Source organism: Syngnathus scovelli, chromosome 19 (genome assembly GCF_024217435.2).
Source record: "Syngnathus scovelli strain Florida chromosome 19, RoL_Ssco_1.2, whole genome shotgun sequence".
Lineage (NCBI taxonomy): Eukaryota > Metazoa > Chordata > Actinopteri > Syngnathiformes > Syngnathidae > Syngnathus > Syngnathus scovelli.
Window position 1 is genome coordinate 9,280,733 of NC_090865.1, and position 23,113 is coordinate 9,303,845.

Below are 23,113 nucleotides of genomic sequence, written 5' to 3' on the forward strand. Positions count from 1 at the left end.
GACTGTCACCCGAAATGATTGATTGATTGATTGATTGATTGATTGATTGATTGATTGATTGATTGATTGATTGATTGATTGATTGATTGATTCATTGAGTGACTGACTGAGTGACCGAATGGGCAATCGTTCGATGTCTGTCTGTCTATATGTATGTACTATATATGTATGTATGTATTTCGTTATTTGTTTATGTATTTCTCTTTCACATTTTCTTTCTCATCTTCCACTTCTTTCGGCTGCTCCTGTTAGGGGCCGCGACTGCAGAGCGATCGTTTCCATATCTTTCTGTGCCACCAACCATCTGCATGTCCTATCTTTGTCTCTGCCACACTCTCCATTATTTTGGCAAGTAGATTTCCAAGCCTCGCTTCTAACATTCTTTCCGATAACTTCATGCTTTGCTTAATCAACATAACAACACCTCTGTAGCTACAGTTCTGCGCATCGCCGTGGTCTGAAATAAAAAATAGAAGTCAACACCTTTCTGGGGATCTTCTCGCTTTTTAAGAATCTCCCCTGCCATCTCTCCTTGATTGTTCCATGCTGTCACTGGAATGCCGTCTAGGCCAATCGCCTTTCCACTCTCTATCTTTTACAAATGTCTGGGTATGAATTTTATCTATATTTATTTTTCTCACTCATTGGCGGCCCCACAGAGGGACTTGAAGCGGCTCCACAGAGGGACGTTGTGTGCCAACAGAGGGACCCTGGTGGCATCAACGATTTTGGTGACCTCAGTTAAACTGAGGTCAACAGAGGGAGTGAAGGAATTGAGTCGAAATACAAAAAGTCCTGCCTAGCTACAAAAACAGATGTGCTCAAACCTCATTGAATAAAGTACATAAGCAGACAAGTATATTCACATATTAAATCAATAAAAGAAACATTTTAAGCATATAATTATACCTACACACCAAATCAATAAATAAGACATAACTAGACATTTTTGATAAGTGGTAATGAGGAAGGTTTTGATAAACTTTATGATCTGATAGATATTTCTGAGCACTTTGAAATAACAAATGTCTTTTGATATATGTCATATTCTGTACTCACGCTAGGTACAAAATGTAGAAGGACGACGACATGCAAACTAATCTTTTAATGAAGATTGCGGGAGCAGGAAAACATGCTGCATTCAGGAAGGCGTATACTTCCAACATCCGGCTACGTCACTTTTGGTAGATACACAATACGATAGGCTAACGTTACTGGACTGACAGTTCGAACATATTCTAAGAGAATATTACATCCCCCTTCTTAAATGTAAACAAATGTATTTCAGAATACAGTCCTTGTAGGATAAACAGTATACCAACACGAATAACCAATTGCTCTAAACATCTCAGGTTAATCACATAGGCTAACTGTATAGCAAAATCACAACCAAGGTTATATGCATTAATTAAACAGAACAGTGCACATGTTTGACAAGTATCACTTAGCTTGTTCAACGTCAGTGCATGCCTATAAACAGATGCTTAGTAGTATACCGCAAACAATATTACTAATCATTGATTAGATCATTAAACCAAAATCACATCACAAATGAATCTGGAACTCTTTTGCATTCAAAGCACTCAAAAGAACAGTGACAAGATTATTATTATTATTTTTTATCCGAAGGGCAGCGATCCGCCTACACCCTTTTACATAGTATTACAAGTCCAGAACCTGTCTGGGCTTGACTTCCCGTCCATACCGTGTCTGGTAGGGAACAGTGTGAGGGACAGCCTCAGACGCCTCTGAGGCGAGGGTAGCAATGCCGGGATCCAAGTCACTGTCCATGTTGTGTGTCTCTTTTGTGTCCAGGAGGTGACGTCTATTTTGCCGATACTCATGTCCTTCAGCTGTGCGGACGTGGTATGATCTGTCAGTACCAACTGGCTGGACGACGGTTGCTGGTTTCCAACAGCCACACTCTTGCATTCTGATGCTTTGGCCCTCCTGCAGCGGTGACAGTGGTTTCGAAGATCTGTCATAGTATCGTTTCTGATGCTGCTGCTGGTGTATTCTCCTGGCGTAAACCTCTGTATGGTTGACCACCTTGGGCTGGAGTTGCTGGTGGGTGCTGGGGAGGACTGAGCGTAAGCGTCTGCTGATAAGCAGCTGGGCTGGTGATCGGAGATTATCCACTGGGGTGTTTCGATACTCCAAGAGGCTCAAATAGGGGTCTCGATGATCAGCTTTAGCCTTTTCCATGAGAGATTTACAGATGGAAACAGATTTCTCTGCAAGACCATTGCTCTGTGGAAAGAACGGTGAGCTTGTGAGGTGGGTGAACTCCCAGGCATTTGCGAAAGCCTGAAACTCTTTGCACTTGTACTGGGGTCCATTGTCCGATACTACAGTCTCTGGTACTCCGTGCCGGGCAAAGGCAGCTTTCATCTTGTGTATCACAGCAGAGGATGTTGTGTTGTTTAACTTGTCCAGCTCGAAGTATCTGCTGTAGTAGTCCACGGTGACTATGTAGTCGTCATTGTTCCAGGTAAAGAGGTCAGTGGCGACTGTTTGCCATGGCCTGCCAGGGATTTTGTGGTTGATCAGGGGCTCTTTTGTGTTGGATGGTCTGTGCTCCAGACAGATGGGGCACTTTCCCACCATGTCCTCAATCTGTTTTTTCATCCCAGGCCAAAAGAGAATGTCACGCGCTCTCTGCTTGCAATTCTCTATGCCCATGTGACCTGAATGCACCCGGGACAGCATCTCCGTGCGCAGTGAGGTAGGTATGATGATTTTCTCACCTTTGAAGAGGATGCCGTTCATCTGGGAGAGTTCATCTCGGTGGTTCCAGTAATCGGCTATGCTCTGAGGGCATCTTCTCCTCTCCTCAGGCCAACCATTCTGGATAGTGTCTCTTAGCGCCATGAGCTGAATGTCTTTCCCAGTCTCGGCTCTGACCTGTTTCAGTCTGGCGTCGCTGACTGGCAGGTTACTGTAGACTGTGTGAACCTGCATATCCATGCCTTCCCGCAGGCTGTCGTCCTTGTCAGACAGGGACTTCCTGGAGAGGGTGTCCGCTACAGGAATGTCTTTGCCTGGACGGTGGATGATGTTGAAGTTGTACCTCTGTAACTGAAGCATCATCCTCTGTAGTCTTGGAGGCGCTGCGTTGAGAGGTTTCCGCATGATAGGCTCCAATGGCTTGTGGTCACTTTCGATAATGACGTGGCGGCCATACACATACTGGTGGAAGCGTTTACATCCAAACAGAATGGCGTACAGCTCCTTTTCTATCTGAGTGTAGTTGACTTCGCTGTCTGTTAGCGATTTAGATGCATAGCCGATGTGTTTCTCTTCTTGCAGTAGGACTGCACCGAGGCCATATTTGGACGCGTCGACTTGCAGCCTGAGCTCTTTGCTGGGGTCTGTCAAGTGGCATGGTGGTACAAGATGGTGTAAATTTAGGTATTGAATTTGGCCCAGGCACACTGGCTATCCCAAAACATGTAGTAGTTCCAAAATTTCACCAGGAGATGGTGTTAAAGCTTGACATGGGGTGACCTGATGGAAATGAACAATTAAATAAATTAAATTGTTAGCAATTGGGTAGACACGACCTGTTCAAACACGTAGCAACGCACAATTTTGGAATTTGAGTTTGCTATGCCATAATTTTAAGATGTAACAGCTTGAGCAATATCAATATATCTGTTTAAGTTGGAGGAACCCATTATTATGTTAAGTACTATTATGGGTTGAGATTGATCTTTATTAGTCAAGATATATGTGATTAATGTTGCAATGTTTTGTCCAACCTGTATTTAACATTGGTGTTCCATCCATACCTGAATATATTAAGTTGAGAGGAGACATTAAGGGCTAGTAGGGAAAGAACGAGCAAAACAGGAAACACCTGCATCTGGTGGCCGGTGGCTGTCGGGTGCTGTGGTTGCTGCTTGAAGCAGGGTTGCCAAGACAACCAGAGGTGCAGGGATTCTGACCTTTCATCTACATATTCCAATGAGGTAATGCCAGAAGCCTATAAATATGATGCCCGAATGCAGAGCGGGCGCTTCTTCCTAGTCAGGGCGTTAGCCGTGACGCTGCCCGGAGTAAAAGAACGAAGATTGATTTTTCATTGTTTTTGAGATTGAACCAAAATCTACTAAGATGAATTTCCAGAGTCTTCGAATTGGACTTGGTTAAATTTTAAGCTTCGAGGAAGGGCAGAGGAGACAGCCGCTCCGGGCAGAAAGGGGAAGTCGCCAATTTTACTTTTTCGGCTACGCTCCTCACGGCTGGACCTTTCCTCTTTTTTAAACAGAATTCGGATTTTGGAACAAAGAAGTGCTGATCACTCGACTTGTTCAACCAAATAGGTTTTTAGACCTTTAGTCTCCTCTTTTGTTCTGAGTGGGTGAGTCTTGTTTTCTTTGTTTTTTCGACTTGTAATTCTTTTGCTTGCTTATTCATTAAATCTCTTCTTAAGCCTTAATTCGGTTATCGATTATTTCGTAGTACCTATGTTGAGCATGGTTTTATATGCAGTAACTTTAAAATGTTTTTATTCCCCTATCGCAGTCATTCTTTAAATCCGTTCAATTCTTTTTAAAGTGAAGACAGCTTTAATCCTTAACATCAGGAATTGTCAGATCTGGTTCAAAGTGGTTATCTTGAGCTCAGCTAGGGCGAGGGCGCTCTAGTAAATTAACAAATCCTTGAGGTCTTAACAAAGACATCTAAAAATATCCGTAACATAACAACAGCTTCAAACAGAAAAAAGGGGGGCCATCGATACAACGCGGTCATTTCGAAGTCTTACCTCGAATTGAGTTACTCGGCTTGAGCTTCGGGTGACTTGAGAGGGATTGGCGTCGTAAAGAAATTAGATTGATTCTGGTAGAGTTAATTTAACTCGGGTGGTTAGATTACGGACGAATCCCCAAACCCCGGCCAAGACAAACCCGTTACCGGGAAGCCGGTGCCACTTTGATAAAAAGTGAGCGTTTGACATTTTGGCGCCCAATGTATAGGAGGGGGGTTGTGATTAGAGGTTTACTAGAAAAAAAAATTGCTCACAACTCCAAAACGAACCTGTGTGGAGTTTTTTCAGTTTTTTCTTCCCAGAAACTGTCATAATTCCGCTCACTGATACAAACAAGAACGGCCTTGAGTGACATAAGTACAGTTTCTTTAAGGAATAGAGTTTCCTAGAAGCGAACCTTTTGTACTACAGAAGGATTAGAACTGTTTTGTGTCATCGTAACGGTGGCCAGTGCCCCTCGCCTCGGAGATTTTGAGTGACGATGCAAGAGAGTGCTTTTGCTAGAGGGGTTGGTAATTGGGCACGTTTCTTGCGTGGCGGTATATTGAAGCGCAGAAAGTGCATCCCGCCGTTGAGAGCATCAATTAGCGAGGCGGTAGTTCTCGAATTGGTGTTCTGAGTAGAGACGACGCGAAGGGCGCCGTTGAGTAACTGAGAGCTGTATCATCCCTAATCCGAGTGCACACGGAAAGGCTTCGAGAGGAGACAGCTCGAACCTACAACTACTTTTTGGAGGCGGCTTGTGTGGCGAAGCTGGCCTCCAGAGTTAGCTAAATACATAGTGGAGCTGGCGTGGGAGCGGCGCCTCACTGTATAGTGTGTGAGCTTTTTGAGGAAGGAATACTAGGGGATGAAAAAAAAAAAAAGGCGGAAGAGCAGAGCAGGCCGTTTGCCCAGTGGGGGCTGAGTGTGCTCGGTGAGAATGTTAAAGGGACAATATGTGTTTCCCACAGGGTGTTTGAAGCGGGGAGAAGATGGCGTTTGCGCTGTGTTGCTTGTGTGTTTATATGTTGTCTGTCGGTGTTATGTGTTGTGAGACATAATTGGCTATAATGGTGCGCTGAAGAATTTGCTAGACTGTAGTTTGTCTGGCTTGCACCGCAAAACGTAAGAGAAAAAAATGGGGGGGGATTAGTTGTTTACAGAAACTGGTCCACACTCATTTAGGGTCCTAATGGATTTTTTTTTTTTTTTTTTTAGGGCAGAGAGCGTTCTGTCTGAAATTGGATGAAGCAAAATTATGACATAAGGACATTTCAATCCTAAAGTCAGGGGAACTAGTTGATTGGCTAGGTCAGGACTATACAAGTATTTGCACAGGAAAATAAGACAGATTAGGTTATATAAAGTTGAGACAAGTATTTTGATTAATATATTGGCAGTTGATTTGTAGATCCTTTTTTTTTCTTTTTGGGGAAGTAAGTGGGTTATCAGAAGCTTTGCGAGAGGAAAGAGAGGAAACAGCTGTCTCGAAAAAAGGGAACTGTCGACAGCCTTGAGTGAGACATCTGAGGCCGGTTGACTTAGAAGAAGCTGAACATTTTTGAAGTTTTTCTTTTTTTTTTCTTTCTTCAAAATTGTAAACGTTTCTGCTGTAAACAATCAGGACATTATTGAAAAGTGAAGAAGATTTGCCAGAAAAAAAAAGTTGTGGATGCAGTCTAATTGCTACAAAAAGAAAGCTATATGCATGTGTCCAACACACGCACACACACACAAGACTGATGAGATGTCAAAAGGAAATGAGTTGCAGTCAGGCCCGCAGAAGCTGACACCGCGAAAAGAGACGGATCAAGAAAAGATGGAGACCTGAAAGCCCATTGGGGCTTCACCCCTAAGAAGAGTTACCGACATTGGGGAAGAACGCCTGGTGACCCGGAGGCAAGAGAAGTTGCTCCTACAGTGCTGGAAAGACTGTTGAAGGTTGTGAACAGACACGCAGGAAGTGTGAGGGTCATGACCGACAGCCGTTATGGTGAAGAAGCCCTCATAGACGTTCTGGCCATTTGGGATGAACATGGCTACGGGGGTGTGAAAGGAAGACCGGATGGGCCCTAGGAGGGGGCCTGCTGGTTAAGAATAAAGGTTAATCGATACGTCCAAGAAAGGACAATTATAGTTGTAGGAGTTGAGAAATGGGACAAGACCCCTCGCGGAAAGTGGTCCCATATGTGAGTCCGTGAAGAATGTGGTAACGGCCGTACATGAAGCCATAGGGCACGGAGGAGCCGTGCCTACACGGTAGGAGTTGGAGAAGCTGGAGCTCTGGATTTCCGAAAGTGCAATTCGTGCTGCCTTGCGTGAATTGTGTAACAGGTACAGCACAGGTCGCAGAGGACAGCGAACAGACAGATTGACTTTCAAGCACTGTGCCATGGGGGCCAGCATGACGCTGGACCCATGTGAGTTGACAGCACAAGAGGTGTGCTTGTGGACTGTTTGTCAAGACATGAAGGGCTGGAAGCTGGGAAAAGAGCCGACGCCAACAGTAATCGTGAGCGTGATCAAGACGCTAGAAGAATATAATCCAGAGGGTGAGCAGTTGAAACCATTGCCAGCTGACCCGATTCGAGCTAAAATGTAACCAAAGTAACCAGATTACAGATGACAATTTAGCTTGGAAACGTCTCCTTAACAGGGCTCCTTTAAGCCTGTCTAGGAAAGCATTTATCAGAGGGTGTCAAAGTGTAATGTTGAAAGGTTTTGTAATAGCAACTTCCATTTTATTTTTGTGTTTTATTTTGGAAGCAAATGTGAGCGATAAACACCTGCCGGCCAGTCCCTCTACCATGCGGAGGGATTGACCGTTCTATGTTCTAAATTTGTGCATCTATGTGTTCCAGACAAGTACGTGTTTTGAATGCACCCAGGTGAATTTTTAGTAAATTGAATGTGTCGAAATTTGCCTGGACGGCTGGAAGGGCGGTTGTGGTGAACTATGGCTTTCCCACATCCCTGACGTCCTTAAGTGGCTTGCCCCTAATGTCAAGCAAGGAGAGCAGGCTGAGTGGATCGCCTTAGATTGGGTGGCTACTCAGACCTGATGGGTTCAGCAACGCAACTCGAGACGTCCCATGGCCCACCGAGACCATGGGTTATCCTCGTTTTGAGACAGAGTGATGTCCTGTCGCACCATCTGGCCTCTGGTTCACATGGCTTGGCGCCACCTGGACGGATCACGATGCTTCACGTCCCACTGGCAGTGTGACTGGTGTGTGGCTGTTAGCCTGGCTCATCGTCCTGTGTCCAAAGACTTCTACACTCGAGTAGAGAGACCTGATGCTGCTCCTGTCGTGGCTGTGTGACCCTCCCCTCGGCGTGGAGGACCTTGCCTTGGACATTGGTCCGGTGACGGCTTCTTCTTCAAGCCATCACTGAGGGGATCGACAATGTCAATGATAATGTCAACGACAACGTCAACGGCAACATCGACAACAATGGCAACGACAGCGACGACGACATCAGCGTCCGTCACGGCGGCGTGTTCATTCAGGACCGTGTGGAGCGCTTGCATCTGACCCTGGAGTGACTAGCGGGAAAGGGCTGATTCCTCTACTGGAGAAGTTGTGGACAATTTTTTTAATTTAATTTTATTTTTTTTTCCGAGGACGAGATGCCAATGTGGCTCCCAACTGTCGAGGAGGGCAAGGGGGTTATATTGCCTGTCCCGAAATTCAAGGAGGGGATGTCAAGTGGCATGGTGGTAAAAGATGGTGTAAAATTAGGTAATGAATTTGGCCCAGGCACATTGGCTATCCCAAAACATGTAGTAGTTCCAAAATGTCACCAGGAGATGGTGTTAAAGCTTGACATGGAGTGACCTGATGGAAATGAACAAATCTAATAAATTAAATTGTTAGCAATTGGGTAGACACGACCTGTTCAAACACGTAGCAACGCACAATTTTGGAATGAGTTTGCTATACCATAATTTTAAGATGTAACAGCTTGAGCAATATCAATATATCTGTTTAAGTTGGAGGAACCCATTATTATGTTAAGTGCTATTATGGGTTGAGATTGATCTTTATTAGACAAGATATATGTGATTAATGTTGCAATGTTTTGTCCAACCTGTATTTAACATTGGTGTTCCATTCATACCTGAATATATTAAGTTGAGAGGAGACATTATGTCAGGTTCAAAGTACTAACTGAATATCTGTATAAAAGAAAAGGATCAGCAGACAAACACAAGTGAGGCAGAATATTGAGTTTTTCTCGCGAGGAGTGCATTCAGATTGCTTTCTACAATCTCACTACACTAAATATCTGTTTACACTCTCGTTCTTTTTATTTGGAACGCCCTACCCACAGTGTGAGACGAATAGCCCTTAAGGGTGAGGGGAAGAAGATTGTGGGCTTCGTCTCGTAAGAAAAGAAACAAAAGTAATGCACAAAGTGTTGCGTGCAGATATGGCTATATCAGCAAAACAGTTTAAGCAAGATTCCGAGAGATAAAAAGAGAAAGTGATGTTCTTTAAGGAAGATCAGAAGGTTCATGGTGCATCGTTTGATGTGTTGTTTTCACGATCTGTTCTGGTGGACGTCATTTTTCTGCTGAGATGTCAGCAGTATCTTGTTTGGCACTAACGTCATCTCACCCCTGACCCAGCCGTAATCCTACTGTTCTGTTGCACAAGATAAGAATAAGCAAGGCAAAGCAGCAAGCATAGTGAGCAGTAACATTATGAATAAGTACTCATTAGAGAACGCATGATAACATATATATATAAAATGTTTCTAACAATTCCCCCCTGTTTATCATAAGTTCTCGGGGACTAATTTATCACCCATATGGCCACTTCAAAAGATTTTCAGCCAAGGGATCACATTTCGCAAGAACTAACTTACACTTGGGAGGAAACTGAGTCTTAATCGTCAAAGCCAGAGTCAGGAAACAAATCGGACAGGTTTACCACAATCGATTCGCTGACAGAGTCGTCACTAGAGAAAGCACTCCCGTCGATCGAAAGGTCATCCCTTTGGAGCAACGGAAAAGTCTCAGCTGGTGGAGAGATAGCAGTTGTAATTAGCCTGTTAATTAAGGATCGGAGACAAGGAATGCAACAACATCCACACAGGGTCAAAATGGCAGAGAAAATGGCAATGGAGACCAGGACCGAGGAAACCAGGGTGCGGTACTTTCCGAACACGTTCAACCAGTCGGTCCAAACCTCTGTGTTCACCCCACTGTGTTCCTTCATCTTCCCATTCAAGGTCCGCAGACCCTCAAGGGCCTGGGACAGGCTTCCGTCAGCTGCAGTATTATTTGGAATAAATGTGCAACATTGCTCACCAAACATGGCGCAGACACCACCCTCTTTTGAGAGTAGCATGTCAAGGGCCATTTGATTCTGGAAAGCCATGAGGGAAGTAGCGGCCAGTTGGGAGTGGACCGCCTTGAAACCCGCCTCGGTCCAGTTTTCAAGCATCTGCACGTTGTAATGGATGTAGTTAATCCTGTCAACATTTTTGTTAAGAGTACACCACCAACACAGGGCGGATTCAAAACCAGCTGCTATCTGATTCACCAGCTTATACTCATCCGGTACTCTTCTAGGAACACCAATGGCGTCTGTGTAAATTGGATTAGCTGCGCCCTGCCATTCGGCGTTTCGCTTCGTTCTCGGCCAGAATTCGGGCACTACGGATTTAGCAAAAGATGTTAGATCATAAGAGGACATTGGTATCAAATGAACAGGAAACAATAGGGTTACCAAAGCGCAAATTCCAGAGTTGTTTAAAGGCAACCGATCATAAAGTTTGTTACTATTACACCTAAACCAAATATCACTACGAGCAATGGGCAAAAAAGGGGCTGTGACATTGGTCATACCATGGAGGCGCCGAGGTTCTCACCGGTACCAGGTAATCTAATGCATGTAAAATTACCCTTAGCTACATCGGACGAAAAAGGGGTTTATATTTTGTCATAGAGGCAACAGGGTAAACCTTATCCCATTTAAAACAATCATGAGTGGGTGAAATGGATGAGTTTGACAACAGCACACTTAGGAACTATATTTGCAGGTATGATTTTCAAAAGAGGTATTGGACCCATACATGCAATGCAACTGGTGTTAGCCATCTTTGCGGCTTGCTCAGCCATAAGAATCCAGTTGTTGGTTTGACCGCTTATTCCTGTGGAGGCTACAAAATAGCTGTCTACATCAGTGAGGAGCATACTTGTGATTTTTGCTCCTGCTGACAGGGTGTAATTATTTATAATGGGACGGTCTGCGATCGACATTGTTTTGTTAATACAAATAGCAATAGGAAAGTGAGGATCAATTCCAGAGGACCAAGCCCACAGTTGAAAACCCCAACAGGAAGTGTTAAACAAGGTGGCATTTGGAGGACGAATTTGACCATCAGGGAGTGTAAGAGTCAAAAGGAGGCTTGTGCCCTGTGTTAGAGATTTGCTCACTCCAACTTATTTTGCAAGAACCACACGGGAGACAAGTAAGTCCTACTGGACACCTGCAGGTGGAGAGTCCATTCGTCGCTGTGCGTGCAGCGATGATCGAATGGAGGTCTGACTCAGGCCTCTTGCAGGAGCATTTTTATTGAGAGAAACAGAGTGGGGGTATGAGTGGGCTGAATAGAAAGCCCTTGTCCTCTAGTCTAAACATCTCAGGGGATGTTTTACGATCTTGTGATAAGGAGGACAAGGTAAGGTATTTATTACCTGTTGCATTCCAACATAATCCTATGATAAAGATAACCTGGAAAACCCTAACATCTCCCTCCTGTTTTATCATATGATTATGCTACCCCAAACAACAAAGACAAGTAAGAAAAAAAACAAAACATATATATGTATAATGAAGAAAGAAGAATAGGAAAAATAAAAACAACAAACAATGATAGCAACACTTTCCAGTGAAGATGAGGCATTACCTTAATACCCCAGATCAAACTTATTGTGTAAGCGAAAAACCTGCTGGCCAGATGTTATTAGCAGGAAAATTCTTACACGGTCCCTTTGCCTTAAGGCGGCCAGAATGCTATCAATAAAAACAAAAAGAAAAACAAAGAAACAGTACATCAGCGTATCCATTACTTGCGAAGCATATTTGATGGTCAAATCAACAAGTTTCCGTAATACATGCTCAACAGAACAGCATCTACGCAATCCACTTCTCAGTATCATTATCACATCTGCCACGCCTAAGAAGTATATGTGCTCGTGTTTTCGTCAGCTGCTGATGTTCTAGTCTGTAGGTGAGGTCTGTCACACACACTGGCGCACACACTCGTGTCCAGTTGGCAGGCAGCATCGGACAACTCTCGTGACCACAAAACCATGATCCGTACTGAACAGGCACGTGCACTCATAGGATGCAGGTGAGGCAGTGCCTCTGAACTTCTGGATGAAGTAGGTCCCGTCCGATGGTGCAGCCATGTTGGTAGTAGAGCCCTTACACCTTGAAAACGGCTCTCTCATCCTGGCACACAGCGGTGATGTCCAAAGCTCCCATCCAGTTACCTCCTGGAGAGCAGTCGTCGTTAATGCATTTGTGGGTCCTGCAACCTTGGATGCAACATGTGTAGTCAGCAAGACTTGGAATGGTCCCTACCGTCGTGGCTGGCCCAGTTCCTTCTTTTGATGACCTCAATGTAGACCCAGTCTCCTGGATTGATGGGGTTGTCGACCTGTGAGGAGGAAAGATCAAGCGGCAGTAAATTTGTCTTTGACACAGTTTGAGCGTCCTGATCATATAATCTGCCAAGGACTGCTCTTCATCTGGTGTTTGCAACTCTCGTAGTCAATTGTCGTGCCCATTTAACTGGCAAATAGGAATGTTTGTGGGAAGAGTTTGAACACTTCCTAATGATTCCCTTTAACCAAAAACTATTTATGACAGGGGCGTTCCCATTTATTGCCTCCTGGTGTAAAAGAGATTGTCTTATCCATGCCTTCTTTCTCCTCACACGCTCGCACCCACCCACACACACACACACACCCACGCAGACAAAGGGATTCTAATCCATCTCTCATGTAGCTTCTCTTGATAGAATCTCCTATTGGTAACTGTATAGCAGACGTTTTAGCATATAATCCCATACGCTGCTCTCTCACTTCTACTTTTTCATGTCGGTGCAGTCGTAGGTGGCCCCTATTGCAGTCATTGTCTTGTTAACTGTCGCCTTGTGACTCCTATGCATGATTGTGTGAATGTCAAAAATTGAACGTACCTAACTTTCTGACCATCCAACCTCCACTGTGGTATAAAAAACCTTACTATTGTATTGAGTAGGTACATTGAGCAACCTAGCTTCCTCCTGACTGCCAAATGTCCTGTTCTAAAATTTATATAACTCGACCTCTACGTCTTAAGCTTGATGAGCCAAAATATAAGATCTTGCTCTTGTTTCCTACCGTTTTAGCTTATTTGTTTTATCCAAATCCGTTCAATCTCTGATTATAATCTGTAGCCCTACGTATTTTTCAATTTTTTATTTATTTATTTATCAAATCTCCTCAGTTCTGTCAAACTCAGTGCACAATGAACCTCCCTTCCACTTTGAACCAAGCTCCACCAAATTTGGTAACGCCAAGGAGTGCGATTTGGTTGTCGGACACTCCAAGTCAATTTCTTTTTGCCGCACTTCACCCTATCAAGTTGGTGTTCTTTTGTTGTTGCTTCAGAGCGACCCCATCCATCACTCTTGAATGAGCCCATTGTTCAAATGAGTCAATTTTCATCATTGTGAGTTCCTCCGCTTTTCACTGTCTTTTCTCATCCCCGAGGATGTTGTCTGTCCTCCGGAGTGTACTTGTCCTCCTCCAAGCACAACAGCAGTCTTTTCTTGTCCTTCGCCAAAGGTCAAAGGTGCTTCAGAGCCAGGCACCATTTTGTGGTTGTTCACGGCTGCAGGCGAAGTCTCGGATTGGGTTTCAGGGACTCTGACACTGAGAATGACAGGCTGGGACATCAAAATTGTAAGACTATCTCCAAATGTAGCTGCGCCATCAATTTGCTGGTAACATTGTTTACCAAACTTCAAATTCTCCTAATAACAGTGGTCTCGTTTTTACATCGTAAATCCTGCAACTCATCCTCTTTTTGAGCTACATTTTATCTATAGTTCCAATTTAATCGGACAATATGTTGTCTTCAGTATCATTATTGAAAATCAACTCATCGAGGTCTGCTTTCCACATCAAGCCCTGATCTGTATGTCTTGACCTCTCACATGTTATTGTCATGCTTGCTCAAAAATGTGACTTAGAGTATGGTGCTGTGAATTCTCAATCTCCCCAATGAAATTGGATCCCACCTCGTAGTTCTTATCGTTCTCATGTTCCTGTTAGCCTGCAATTGTCCAAATCAAAAATGTTTTCTTTTAACTGTCTTTCTTTTGAACCTCTAAATCTCTCGTGTTGCTAACCTATTTACACCAGAACAAAAAATTTACCACAATATAACACCAAATGTATTCGAAAATTCATTGTCATAAAGTGTATTATTACTATCTTCCACTATCTGTCCTACTCACTCCCCCCTTTTGAGGCTTGGCAACGCCCATGCCTCACACCTTGACAAACTTTTTGGGAGAATGCATTCTTTACTACATACGATTCCATCATCATTTAATTTGACTTTCTTTCCAAAACGCTTCTCAATTTCTCAGTTCACACATCTTCTACATGTGTTACTGGTTCTCCAGTTTTTTTTCTCTAGTTAATTATCAATCCAAAAGCTACGTGTTTCTTTCTAACATTCAACCTGCTCAAAATCACTCTTTCATCAAAGTCGCTCTACTAATTTTCTATAGTAGTCGCCAACGACTTCAACCATTCAACCTTTCATTCAGGCAATCATTCATCAATGCTCATCATATGTATCTCACACAGGAGAGGAGTCTTCCTATCTTCCTATCACATTGGTCCCAATTCATCCAAGCTCACCACACAACATTCATATATCATTTTCAACTCAGATTTCTTGGTAGAACAATCCACCAATCTAAAAAAACAAACAATTGGCAAATTAATCTGAATTTTTTCTTTGTTTTTAAATTTGAAGATCTCAACCTCTCAGATTTAGCTTGCATTTAGAATTTTGTATAATCTTATAACACAACTCAATTATTCCTATTAAATGTAGCATTGCAAAATCTTAAATTCACAATTTAGCTTCTTCCAATTCCTGAAAGCATGTTCTGTCGTTTTTTTTCTTCGAATTTCTCATGTGGGCTCGACACTCAACGTGCACTAGTGTGGATTAGTTTCTGCTCGCAAACAGATTTCTCTCTTTTTCCTCTCATTTTTATCTTTCAAAATCATTTCTGTTCTGCGGTGCAAATTGGATAGACCACAGTCTAGCAAATTTTTTTTATACTAAAACTTTAGCCAATGTTTATCATTTTAACATATACGCACACACATGCACAGCTCTCGCATGCAAAAGGTAGTTCCCAGCACCAATGATTCGTCACAGGCTGGCCATTTCCTGTGGTCGATCATGAGCTGGTCCCTCCCATGCACACGAGGACAGCACATTCTAATTTTATTTATTTACCTTCTAGAAGCAATTTGCATTTCTTTACCACTTGATTTGCATATTTTAACTTCAGTGTAACACAATTTGATCCCTATTCATTTGTAATTGGGCCTACAAACAGCATTGTCATACTTCTTGTGTGGACAGGGGCTCTAACAATCTAAAACGATTTTTGATAACCTGACAATGACATGTTTTGCTGTCATATGGGAGAGGTTTCAGATCTTTTAAATTTCGATACATGATTTGCATAGGACCGGAAACTCCTCTTGCCCCTTGCTTGAGCCGCGGCTTGAGCTGCGGCCTTGCACCTGCTCACAGGGGCCTTATTGTCTCCTGGTCTGACAAACACTTGTGACCGCATCAGTTTTCATCTTTCTAGCTTTTGTCTCTTGAATTCGTTCTCATCTCTTTGTGAAGATTTCAACCACACTCTAGCACTTCTACCACTTCAGCATGTATTACATACAATTAAGAAATCTACTTGCCATGAACTTTTCGTTTTAAAGAAGAGCAGAGCAAGAGATTTACCGTTCTTATTTCCCGTCTTAATTTTAGTAGTTTAAGGTTTTACAATTTTTTTCAATCTTTTTTTCTTTGAGGATCCTCAATGCAGGTTTAAATTGACCTTTCAACAAATTACTAGCCTGTTTTATTGCCATGGATCAACGCTAGAACTGCTTCTTAGTCAATTTATCCTACCAGTCACACACTCAATCACACAAACTCCAGCGCTTTTTTAGGCCTATCCAGGGATGGGTGTAAAACCCTCCCAAACAGCTTTGGAAAAACGGACAAAAGAAAAAATCTACGCCCTCCTTCAATTAAGAAAAAGAAGCTCTGTTTTTCTTAGCCCGTTTCTTCCACTGGGACTTGCACCCAAGCTATTCTTTGGCTTGGAAAAACATACAAAGAAAAATCTACGCCCTTCTTTGATTAACAAAAAAGAAGCTCCGTGTTTCTTAGCACGTTCCTTCCACTGGGACTTTAACCCAAGCCAGATCCCTCTGCTCGAAAAAACAGACAAAGAAGAGTCTACACACTTCTTCGATGAACGAAAAAGAAGCTCTGCCTTTCTTAGCCTGTTTCTTCCACTGGGACTTGAACCCAAGCTGGCTCCCGTGCACCTCTACGTGTTACGCGTTTAACAACACAACACAACTTCAGGCCTTTAACTTACTTGTCCCCTGGTTCGTTGCACTGCCGGGTCCCGTCAATCCACCTCTGTCAGACGAAGGCAGACCTAAGATGCTGGCCCAGCGAAGAATTCTCTTCCCAGGACTTTCTCCTCCAGGTTCTCTTAATGGACGCTGGCTTGTCGACAATGCAGCACGTCCTCCTTCGTCAGCCAGATAGCGGGTATGAGAGGTCCCGGGTTTCGGCACCAAAATGTTAGAGATTTGCTCACTCCAACTTATTTTGCAAGAACCACACGGGAGACAAGTAAGTCCTACTGGACACCTGCAGGTGGAGAGTCCATTCGTCGCTGTGCGTGCAGCGATGATCGAATGGAGGTCTGACTCAGGCCTCTTGCAGGAGCATTTTTATTGAGAGAAACAGAGTGGGGGTATGAGTGGGCTGAATAGAAAGCCCTTGTCCTCTAGTCTAAACATCTCAGGGGATGTTTTACGATCTTGTGATAAGGAGGACAAGGTAAGGTATTTATTACCTGTTGCATTCCAACATAATCCTATGATAAAGATAACCTGGAAAACCCTAACATCCTGATTCTTCAAAGTTACTCGTTTAGCAAAGAACACAGCCTCTTCACTGGAACCAGAGGGCCAAAAATCTTGCGTTTGTGTGGTGACAAGGGTGCCCCAATCGGTGCTAACCGGGTGACTAGTTAAATACCACCAATATCCGAGCCATTTATCCCCAGTAGTGGGGTGACCATTTCGAAACCTTTCAAACTTTTCATAGGTAAAATAATAGAAGAAGATGTATTAGGAGCCACAGTAAACATTAATGAGTTATTGTAAGTCCAAGACAAAAGCCATGGCACGCAAGTTGGAACGCGGACGGTTTCTGGTGTACAAACAACATGATCAAAAGGGGATTTTGTGTTGCGCTTATGTCTAGCAATTTTTCCCCATGAGCCATATTGATTAGAACCAGCGTTGGTAGTCGCCTGAGAGAAGAATGTTCGAGGCTCATAGTACTCTATCCATAAAAATAAAATAACCCCCGAAAAAAAAAATAACAATAACACAAACCAGCAAAAGCAACCAAAAGCACATGGTAGACTTTGCCCGATTAAAGCACTTTACGAATGACTCTCTAATGCTCACGTTTTGGATCTCCTCAGAGTCAACACCCTCAGCTTCGGGTTGGTGTCTTGGAAATTGGCTTCTGCTAGCTTTCGTGTCAACCCTGGATCTTGGCACCAGGATCAGGCACTATTACCAGACTTTGCTCACCTTCCGTACTTAGGTTGGGTCTGCGGAGATCACCTTTTTACAATGAGATAAATGCAGAAAACAAATAAATGCAGAAAAAAACAATATTGTTTCCCTTCACATTTATGTAATTGGATATAAACCATATGTATTGTCTGAAACGGATACAATGGAGTCGGGAACTTTCCTCTCTGAGGTCTTAAATTGCCTTGTGAAAAAGCTGCAAAACCGTATGTCGTATAAATAGCTTCAACTTGTTTCACCATACCCCCCCGTCGAGACATGGGTGACCCCATGACTCGAAATAGCAGCCCATTTGAACAAGTTACGAGGCAAGACAGGTTTGCCCAAAGGTCACACAAAAACACCATCAGTGTTTTTAGTTGCACCCCGCTTTTCCAAAGAGAGTTGTTCCTGGGAGGGGCTCTGAGACTGCATGTCAAGCAACACATCAGGGGAGATGTGTGACATCGAATCATGATCAGTGAGAGACGAGAGGACATGGAGCCGGCCTTCTGCAGCGGCCTTAGCGGATTTGTCAGCAAAAGCATTACCGAGAGAAACAGGATCAGAGCTTGCAGTGTGAGCAGCACATTTGCAAACCGCCACCTTTAAGGGCAGCTGGACAGCGTCCAAAAGTTGAAGTAGTAATGTGGAATGGGTGACGGGCTTGCCCGTAGAAGTTATCATGCCACGGTTGCTCCACTGCTGAGCAAAAACGTGCACTGTAGCAAAAGCATACTGACTATCAGTCCAGATAGTGAAGGATTTGTTTGCAAACAATTTGCACGCCTCAGTTAGAGCAATGAGCTCAGCGGCATAGGATGGCAGATTAGCAGCCTCCAAAACTTCGTCAGCAGTAACAATGGCATACCCAGTAAGGGTCACGCCAAATTCATTTTTCTTAGAAGACCCATCAACAAAAAACACATGACCATCTGGCATAGGCTTATCTCCCAAATCAGGCTAAGCCTTTGCAATTTGTTGAGCAGCATCGACGCAATCATGGAATACGTGATTTCATGACCATCTGAGATGATCCTCGTGTTTTGTAAGAGTGTGTTTTTGGCCCCGTTGAGACAAATTCTAAAATGCTGTCATTCGAAAGCTCATCTGTCAAATCACCCAGATAATCCCCTAGAGGGAGAACACTTTCGCCCGGTTTCACCGTGTACACGAGGCTGTCTGTATCGGTGTAAAGGACACGCCTCTGTAAAATTTCTAAATAGCTGTACATTTTTAGGCATGCACAGGCTGTTGTGAAACACGCTGCAGCCACGTTTGATGTTTTTGAGGCGGGGATCTCATTGTTTATGTTGAAACAATACTGCACAATTGAAAGCTTCTCACTGACAAAATGGAAGAATTTCACATTGTACAGACCTGAAAACAGAAGTTAAAAAAAATCCTCAGATTTTGTCACAATTTTTGTGTTTGTCATGTTCTCACGCTGCACAAGTTTTCCCCATAGATTGTTAAGACAGAGTTTTGACACTTGCCTTTTGCCAGGGTTTACAGCAATTTTGGAAGGGTCTAGTTGGATACCCTGATGAATGACATACCCTTCTATGTATCTTTCTCTATCCGCCTGGTTGACCATGTGAGCCGGATAACCTGAAGATTCCTGTTTACCTTTTAGAAATGTTCGCATATAATCACGGAAAATTGTGTCGCTCGTTCTTGTGTAATGCCATACTTCGGTAATATCTGCAACCGTGTACCCGAGATCAAGTGCCTTAACAGATTCAGGGGTTGTCCAAACACAACACAAACCTATTTTGATTCGGCTAAATCTGTAAGAATACGTATTATCTTAAAACATTCTTGTAACCGTCTTTTGTAGATACAGTTACCACGGCACTTTACAGGCCCCCTGCTAGTTGAATGGCGCGTGTTGTAGAAGGGCTGCCCCCTCCTCCTCTTCCTCTCTCTCTGTGCCTCCGTGTCACGACACTCACCTGCAAGTTAATCCTTTACAATACCGAAAATAGCAAGTCGGACGATAGCATACAAAGAGAGAAAAAATAGAAGGAATACCTCCAACTTTGTTTGTCGACTCTTGATGATGGTTCAAGCCCTTGTATGTAGATAGAGCTTCAGCTAACTCTGTGTCTGTCGATGTTTCCTGTCGGTTGGCGTGGGATGCAATTGGATTGGTTCCAACGGTAGCACGTGACTCTGAGGCGTTTGGTCTCGCTGGCTCTGTCTCCTCCACTGTGTCACGTCTCGTCCCTGGTCCAAGCTGCACTTGGTCGTCCTGCTCCATGCTCCCTCCATTTCATGACACACTGCTTCAATATGGCGTTCGAAGGCAGCTTGTGTCGGCCGATTGTTTTTCCTAGTAGCCGCGGCCACGAGATCTGTTACATACATAAAATAAAATCATCAACTACTAACATTTATATGAACTATCTTAGATGCACGATTGACTCACCGTAGTCTTATTGTGTTAGGTAAACGTCGCTAAAGTCGTCGTCAAAAGATGCGTGGACATCAGCAAGAGCGATGATGTCTGCAAATATTATATAAGCATTACATCTTGTTTTATAAAATAACCGCAGTGTATTATTATTATTATTATTATTTGTTATTATTATTATCATTATTATTGCGAGAAAAGTAGTAAAATGACTTACCTTTAACCATTCTCGAAACAGCTTTTGACGCGCTTCGACTCCGTTGCTCAGAGCGATCGCTTGTCTTCTCAAAAATGAGCGCTAGTTATTCGCACTAAACCAACTTCAAATTCGGCGGGGATAAGACCACGCCTATGGGATCACGTGTCGCGAGAAATCAGATAACTTTGGCCGCATGCTGATGACGCATCAAAGGCTCTACCTCATCAGATATCTTTGGCACCAATAATGCCGACTCCACTATTGTTTGTCAAATTACATGCGACAACACCTTGATTTTTTTCCTCTTTCAGATAACTTTGGCACCATGCTGACGACACTTCAATGATTTTCTCAATGATCCTCTAAACTATTGTTTGTCAAATTACATGCGTCTCTCTTTAAGATAACTTTGGCTAAACTATTGTTTGTCAAATTACATGCGAGTCTCTTTCAGATAACTTTGGCACCAATAATGACGACTCTCACGACCCCCACACTGACACAAACACCCCTCCCCTTCGCCTTCTCAACAAAACGGGCCCCTTCAACCCACACGTACGGGCTGGTAGCAAAGCTAGCTCAGATGCTGCACCGTTTTGATTCATAAAAATACATGCCCATACATATCCACATCTAAAAATGGCGCCAGCAAACCAAAATGGCGACAGTCAAAGATGGCGCCGTCACGACTGGCGCCATCTTGATGCCCCCAACCCCGCCCCAATCCAAAAGGGGGTGATTTATGATACCATAACAAGTCATAAAAAGGTCATACAATTTTATGACCCCTAACTCATTTGCATATGAATAGACATCAAGGCCTAGTGCCTTCTTCATTTGTGTGTGTTGCTGCTTGCACTGGTTGCTCTTTCTCTGATAATCCCGTTGCCAGTAAATAGTCTTCAAATTCCCCTCTTCACCTTCTTTCACTGGCCCTGCAGTGAAGCACAGCGCCGTCCAGCCAAACTGTGGTCGGGTCCAGTCACATCTGACACCATGTTTGCGTGTATATATGTACTGACCTAGGACGACAGCTGTTCAGCTCAAGTCTGTGTCTGTATTCAACTCACGCCCGTGCGTCATGACATCACACAACCCAGCATAACATCTCCAACAGCCACGCGCAACGAGCGCGCACAACGGCCGCTCCAAAGCCGTACACTTCCTCTCGGTTGAAACTGCAATGGCCGATCGGAATTGCCGTGCGCAACGACCGCGTGCAATTCCCGACCGCAACAGCCGCGAGCAACGGCCGCTCCCAAATTGCACACTTCCTCTTGGTTCAAGTTCAAAAGCCGGAGGGCGACATTCCCACAGCGGCGATCCAACAGGAGCGCAATGACAGCGCGCAACGGCCGATTGGAACGGCTGCGTGCAATGACCGAGGCGACGGCCGATCGGAACGGCGGCCCGCAATGACCGCGCGCAATGGTCGATCAGAACGATTGCGTGCAATGGCCGATCGGAACGGCCGCGCGCAATGGCCAATCGCAATGGCTGCTCTGGTTCCCCGGTCGGGCAGAAATGATGAAAAATCCGCCCCGTGCACACTACGTGCACAGCTACCCGCTAGCTTCAGCAGCTGAAAACCTCCCCTTCCCTCCTCTTTGAAAATGCAAAACGTCTGGCAGATGAAGCCGAAAAAAGTCAAGCCGAACGCGTGGAGGTGCACTCGGGCGTCAGGCTGCGGTTCTCCGGTCGGGCAGAAATGACGAAAAATCACTCACTCGCACACGGAGTTTTATTTTATTTTTTTAATAATTTTCTGTCTGCGACTGTGACAGTAATGCTTCCGGTGCGCTGCTGTTGCGTTGTGGGACGGAAATGTTGATAAATCAGCCTCTCCAGCCTGAAGATCAAATCAAATTTGGAAATTACTTCTACAACTGTCTGCGATGGTGCTATAACAATAGTGAGTCAGGCGCGCTACAGTTGCGTGAACGAACCACGTGGTCGGAACGGCCGTGCGCAACGACCGCGTGCAATGGCCGATTGTAACGGCCACACGCAATGGCCGATGGGAAAGTCAAGGCGCAACGACCGCGAGCAATGACTGATCGGAACGGCTGCGCGCAATGGCCAATCGCAAAGGCCGCACGCAATGGCCACTCAAAGCCGCAAACTTCCTCTCGGTTGAAACTGCAATGGCCGATCGGAATTGCCGCAAGCAACGACAGCGCGCAATGGCTGTTTGACACGGCCACGCGAAATGGCCAATCGCAACGGCCGCGCACAACGGTCGCTCCAAAGCCGCACACTTCCTCTCGGTTGAAATTGCACAAAGTGCGGAGGCCCATTAGTTTATTTTGATCATCAGTCGGGGGGCCACTGAAAACTTCCCCTTCCCTCCTCTTTCAAAATGCACAAAGTCCAACCGATACAGCCGAAAAAAGTCAAGCCAACCTGATTTTTCGTTGTTTCTGCCCAACTGGGGAACCGCAGCGCCACACCCGAGTGCACTTCCACATGTTCGTCTTGTCTATTTTCGGCTTCATCGGTCACACTTTGTGCATTTTCACAGAGAAGAAGGGGAGGTTTTCAGCGGCTGCAACGTGCGGGGAACTGTGCACTTAGTGTGCACGAGACGGATTTTTTGTCATTTCTGCCCGACCGGGGAACCATAGCGACCATTGCGATTGGCCATTGCGCGCGCCCATTCCAATCGGCCATTGCACGCGATCGTTCTGATCGACCATTGCGCGCGGTCGTTGTGCGCCGCCGTTCCAATCGGCCATTGCACTTGGTCATTGCGCTCCTGTTGAAGTGTTGCTGTCGGAATGTCGCCCTCCGGCCTAAGCTAAAAGTAAATTA

At 44.4% G+C, this 23,113-nt stretch overlaps 1 protein-coding gene across 3 annotated transcripts; it reads right to left on the minus strand.

Moving 5' to 3' along the window:
• Positions 1–1,090: 1,090 nt before the first annotated feature.
• LOC125987043 (uncharacterized protein K02A2.6) lies at positions 1,091–20,181 on the minus strand. Of its 3 annotated transcripts, none has more exons than XM_049751126.2 (4): positions 20,119–20,181; positions 19,722–20,044; positions 12,355–12,430; positions 1,091–12,266 (listed from the first exon to the last, which is right to left on the minus strand). In XM_049751126.2, the coding sequence occupies exon 4, from the start codon at positions 3,130–3,132 to the stop codon at positions 1,663–1,665; it is 1,470 nt and encodes a 489-aa protein (XP_049607083.2). In that variant the 5' UTR covers positions 3,133–12,266; positions 12,355–12,430; positions 19,722–20,044; positions 20,119–20,181; the 3' UTR covers positions 1,091–1,662. The 3 variants fall into 3 exon arrangements, with proteins under 3 accessions (XP_049607083.2, XP_049607079.2, XP_049607077.2); XM_049751122.2 differs by having other exon boundaries at positions 12,355–17,738; XM_049751120.2 differs by having other exon boundaries at positions 12,355–19,642.
• Positions 20,182–23,113: the final 2,932 nt, after the last annotated feature.

Coding starts and splice junctions, on each gene's coding strand:
- LOC125987043 (XM_049751126.2), bottom strand. CDS start 3,132: ATGCGGAAACCTCTCAACGCAGCGCCTCCAAGACTACAGAGGATGATG.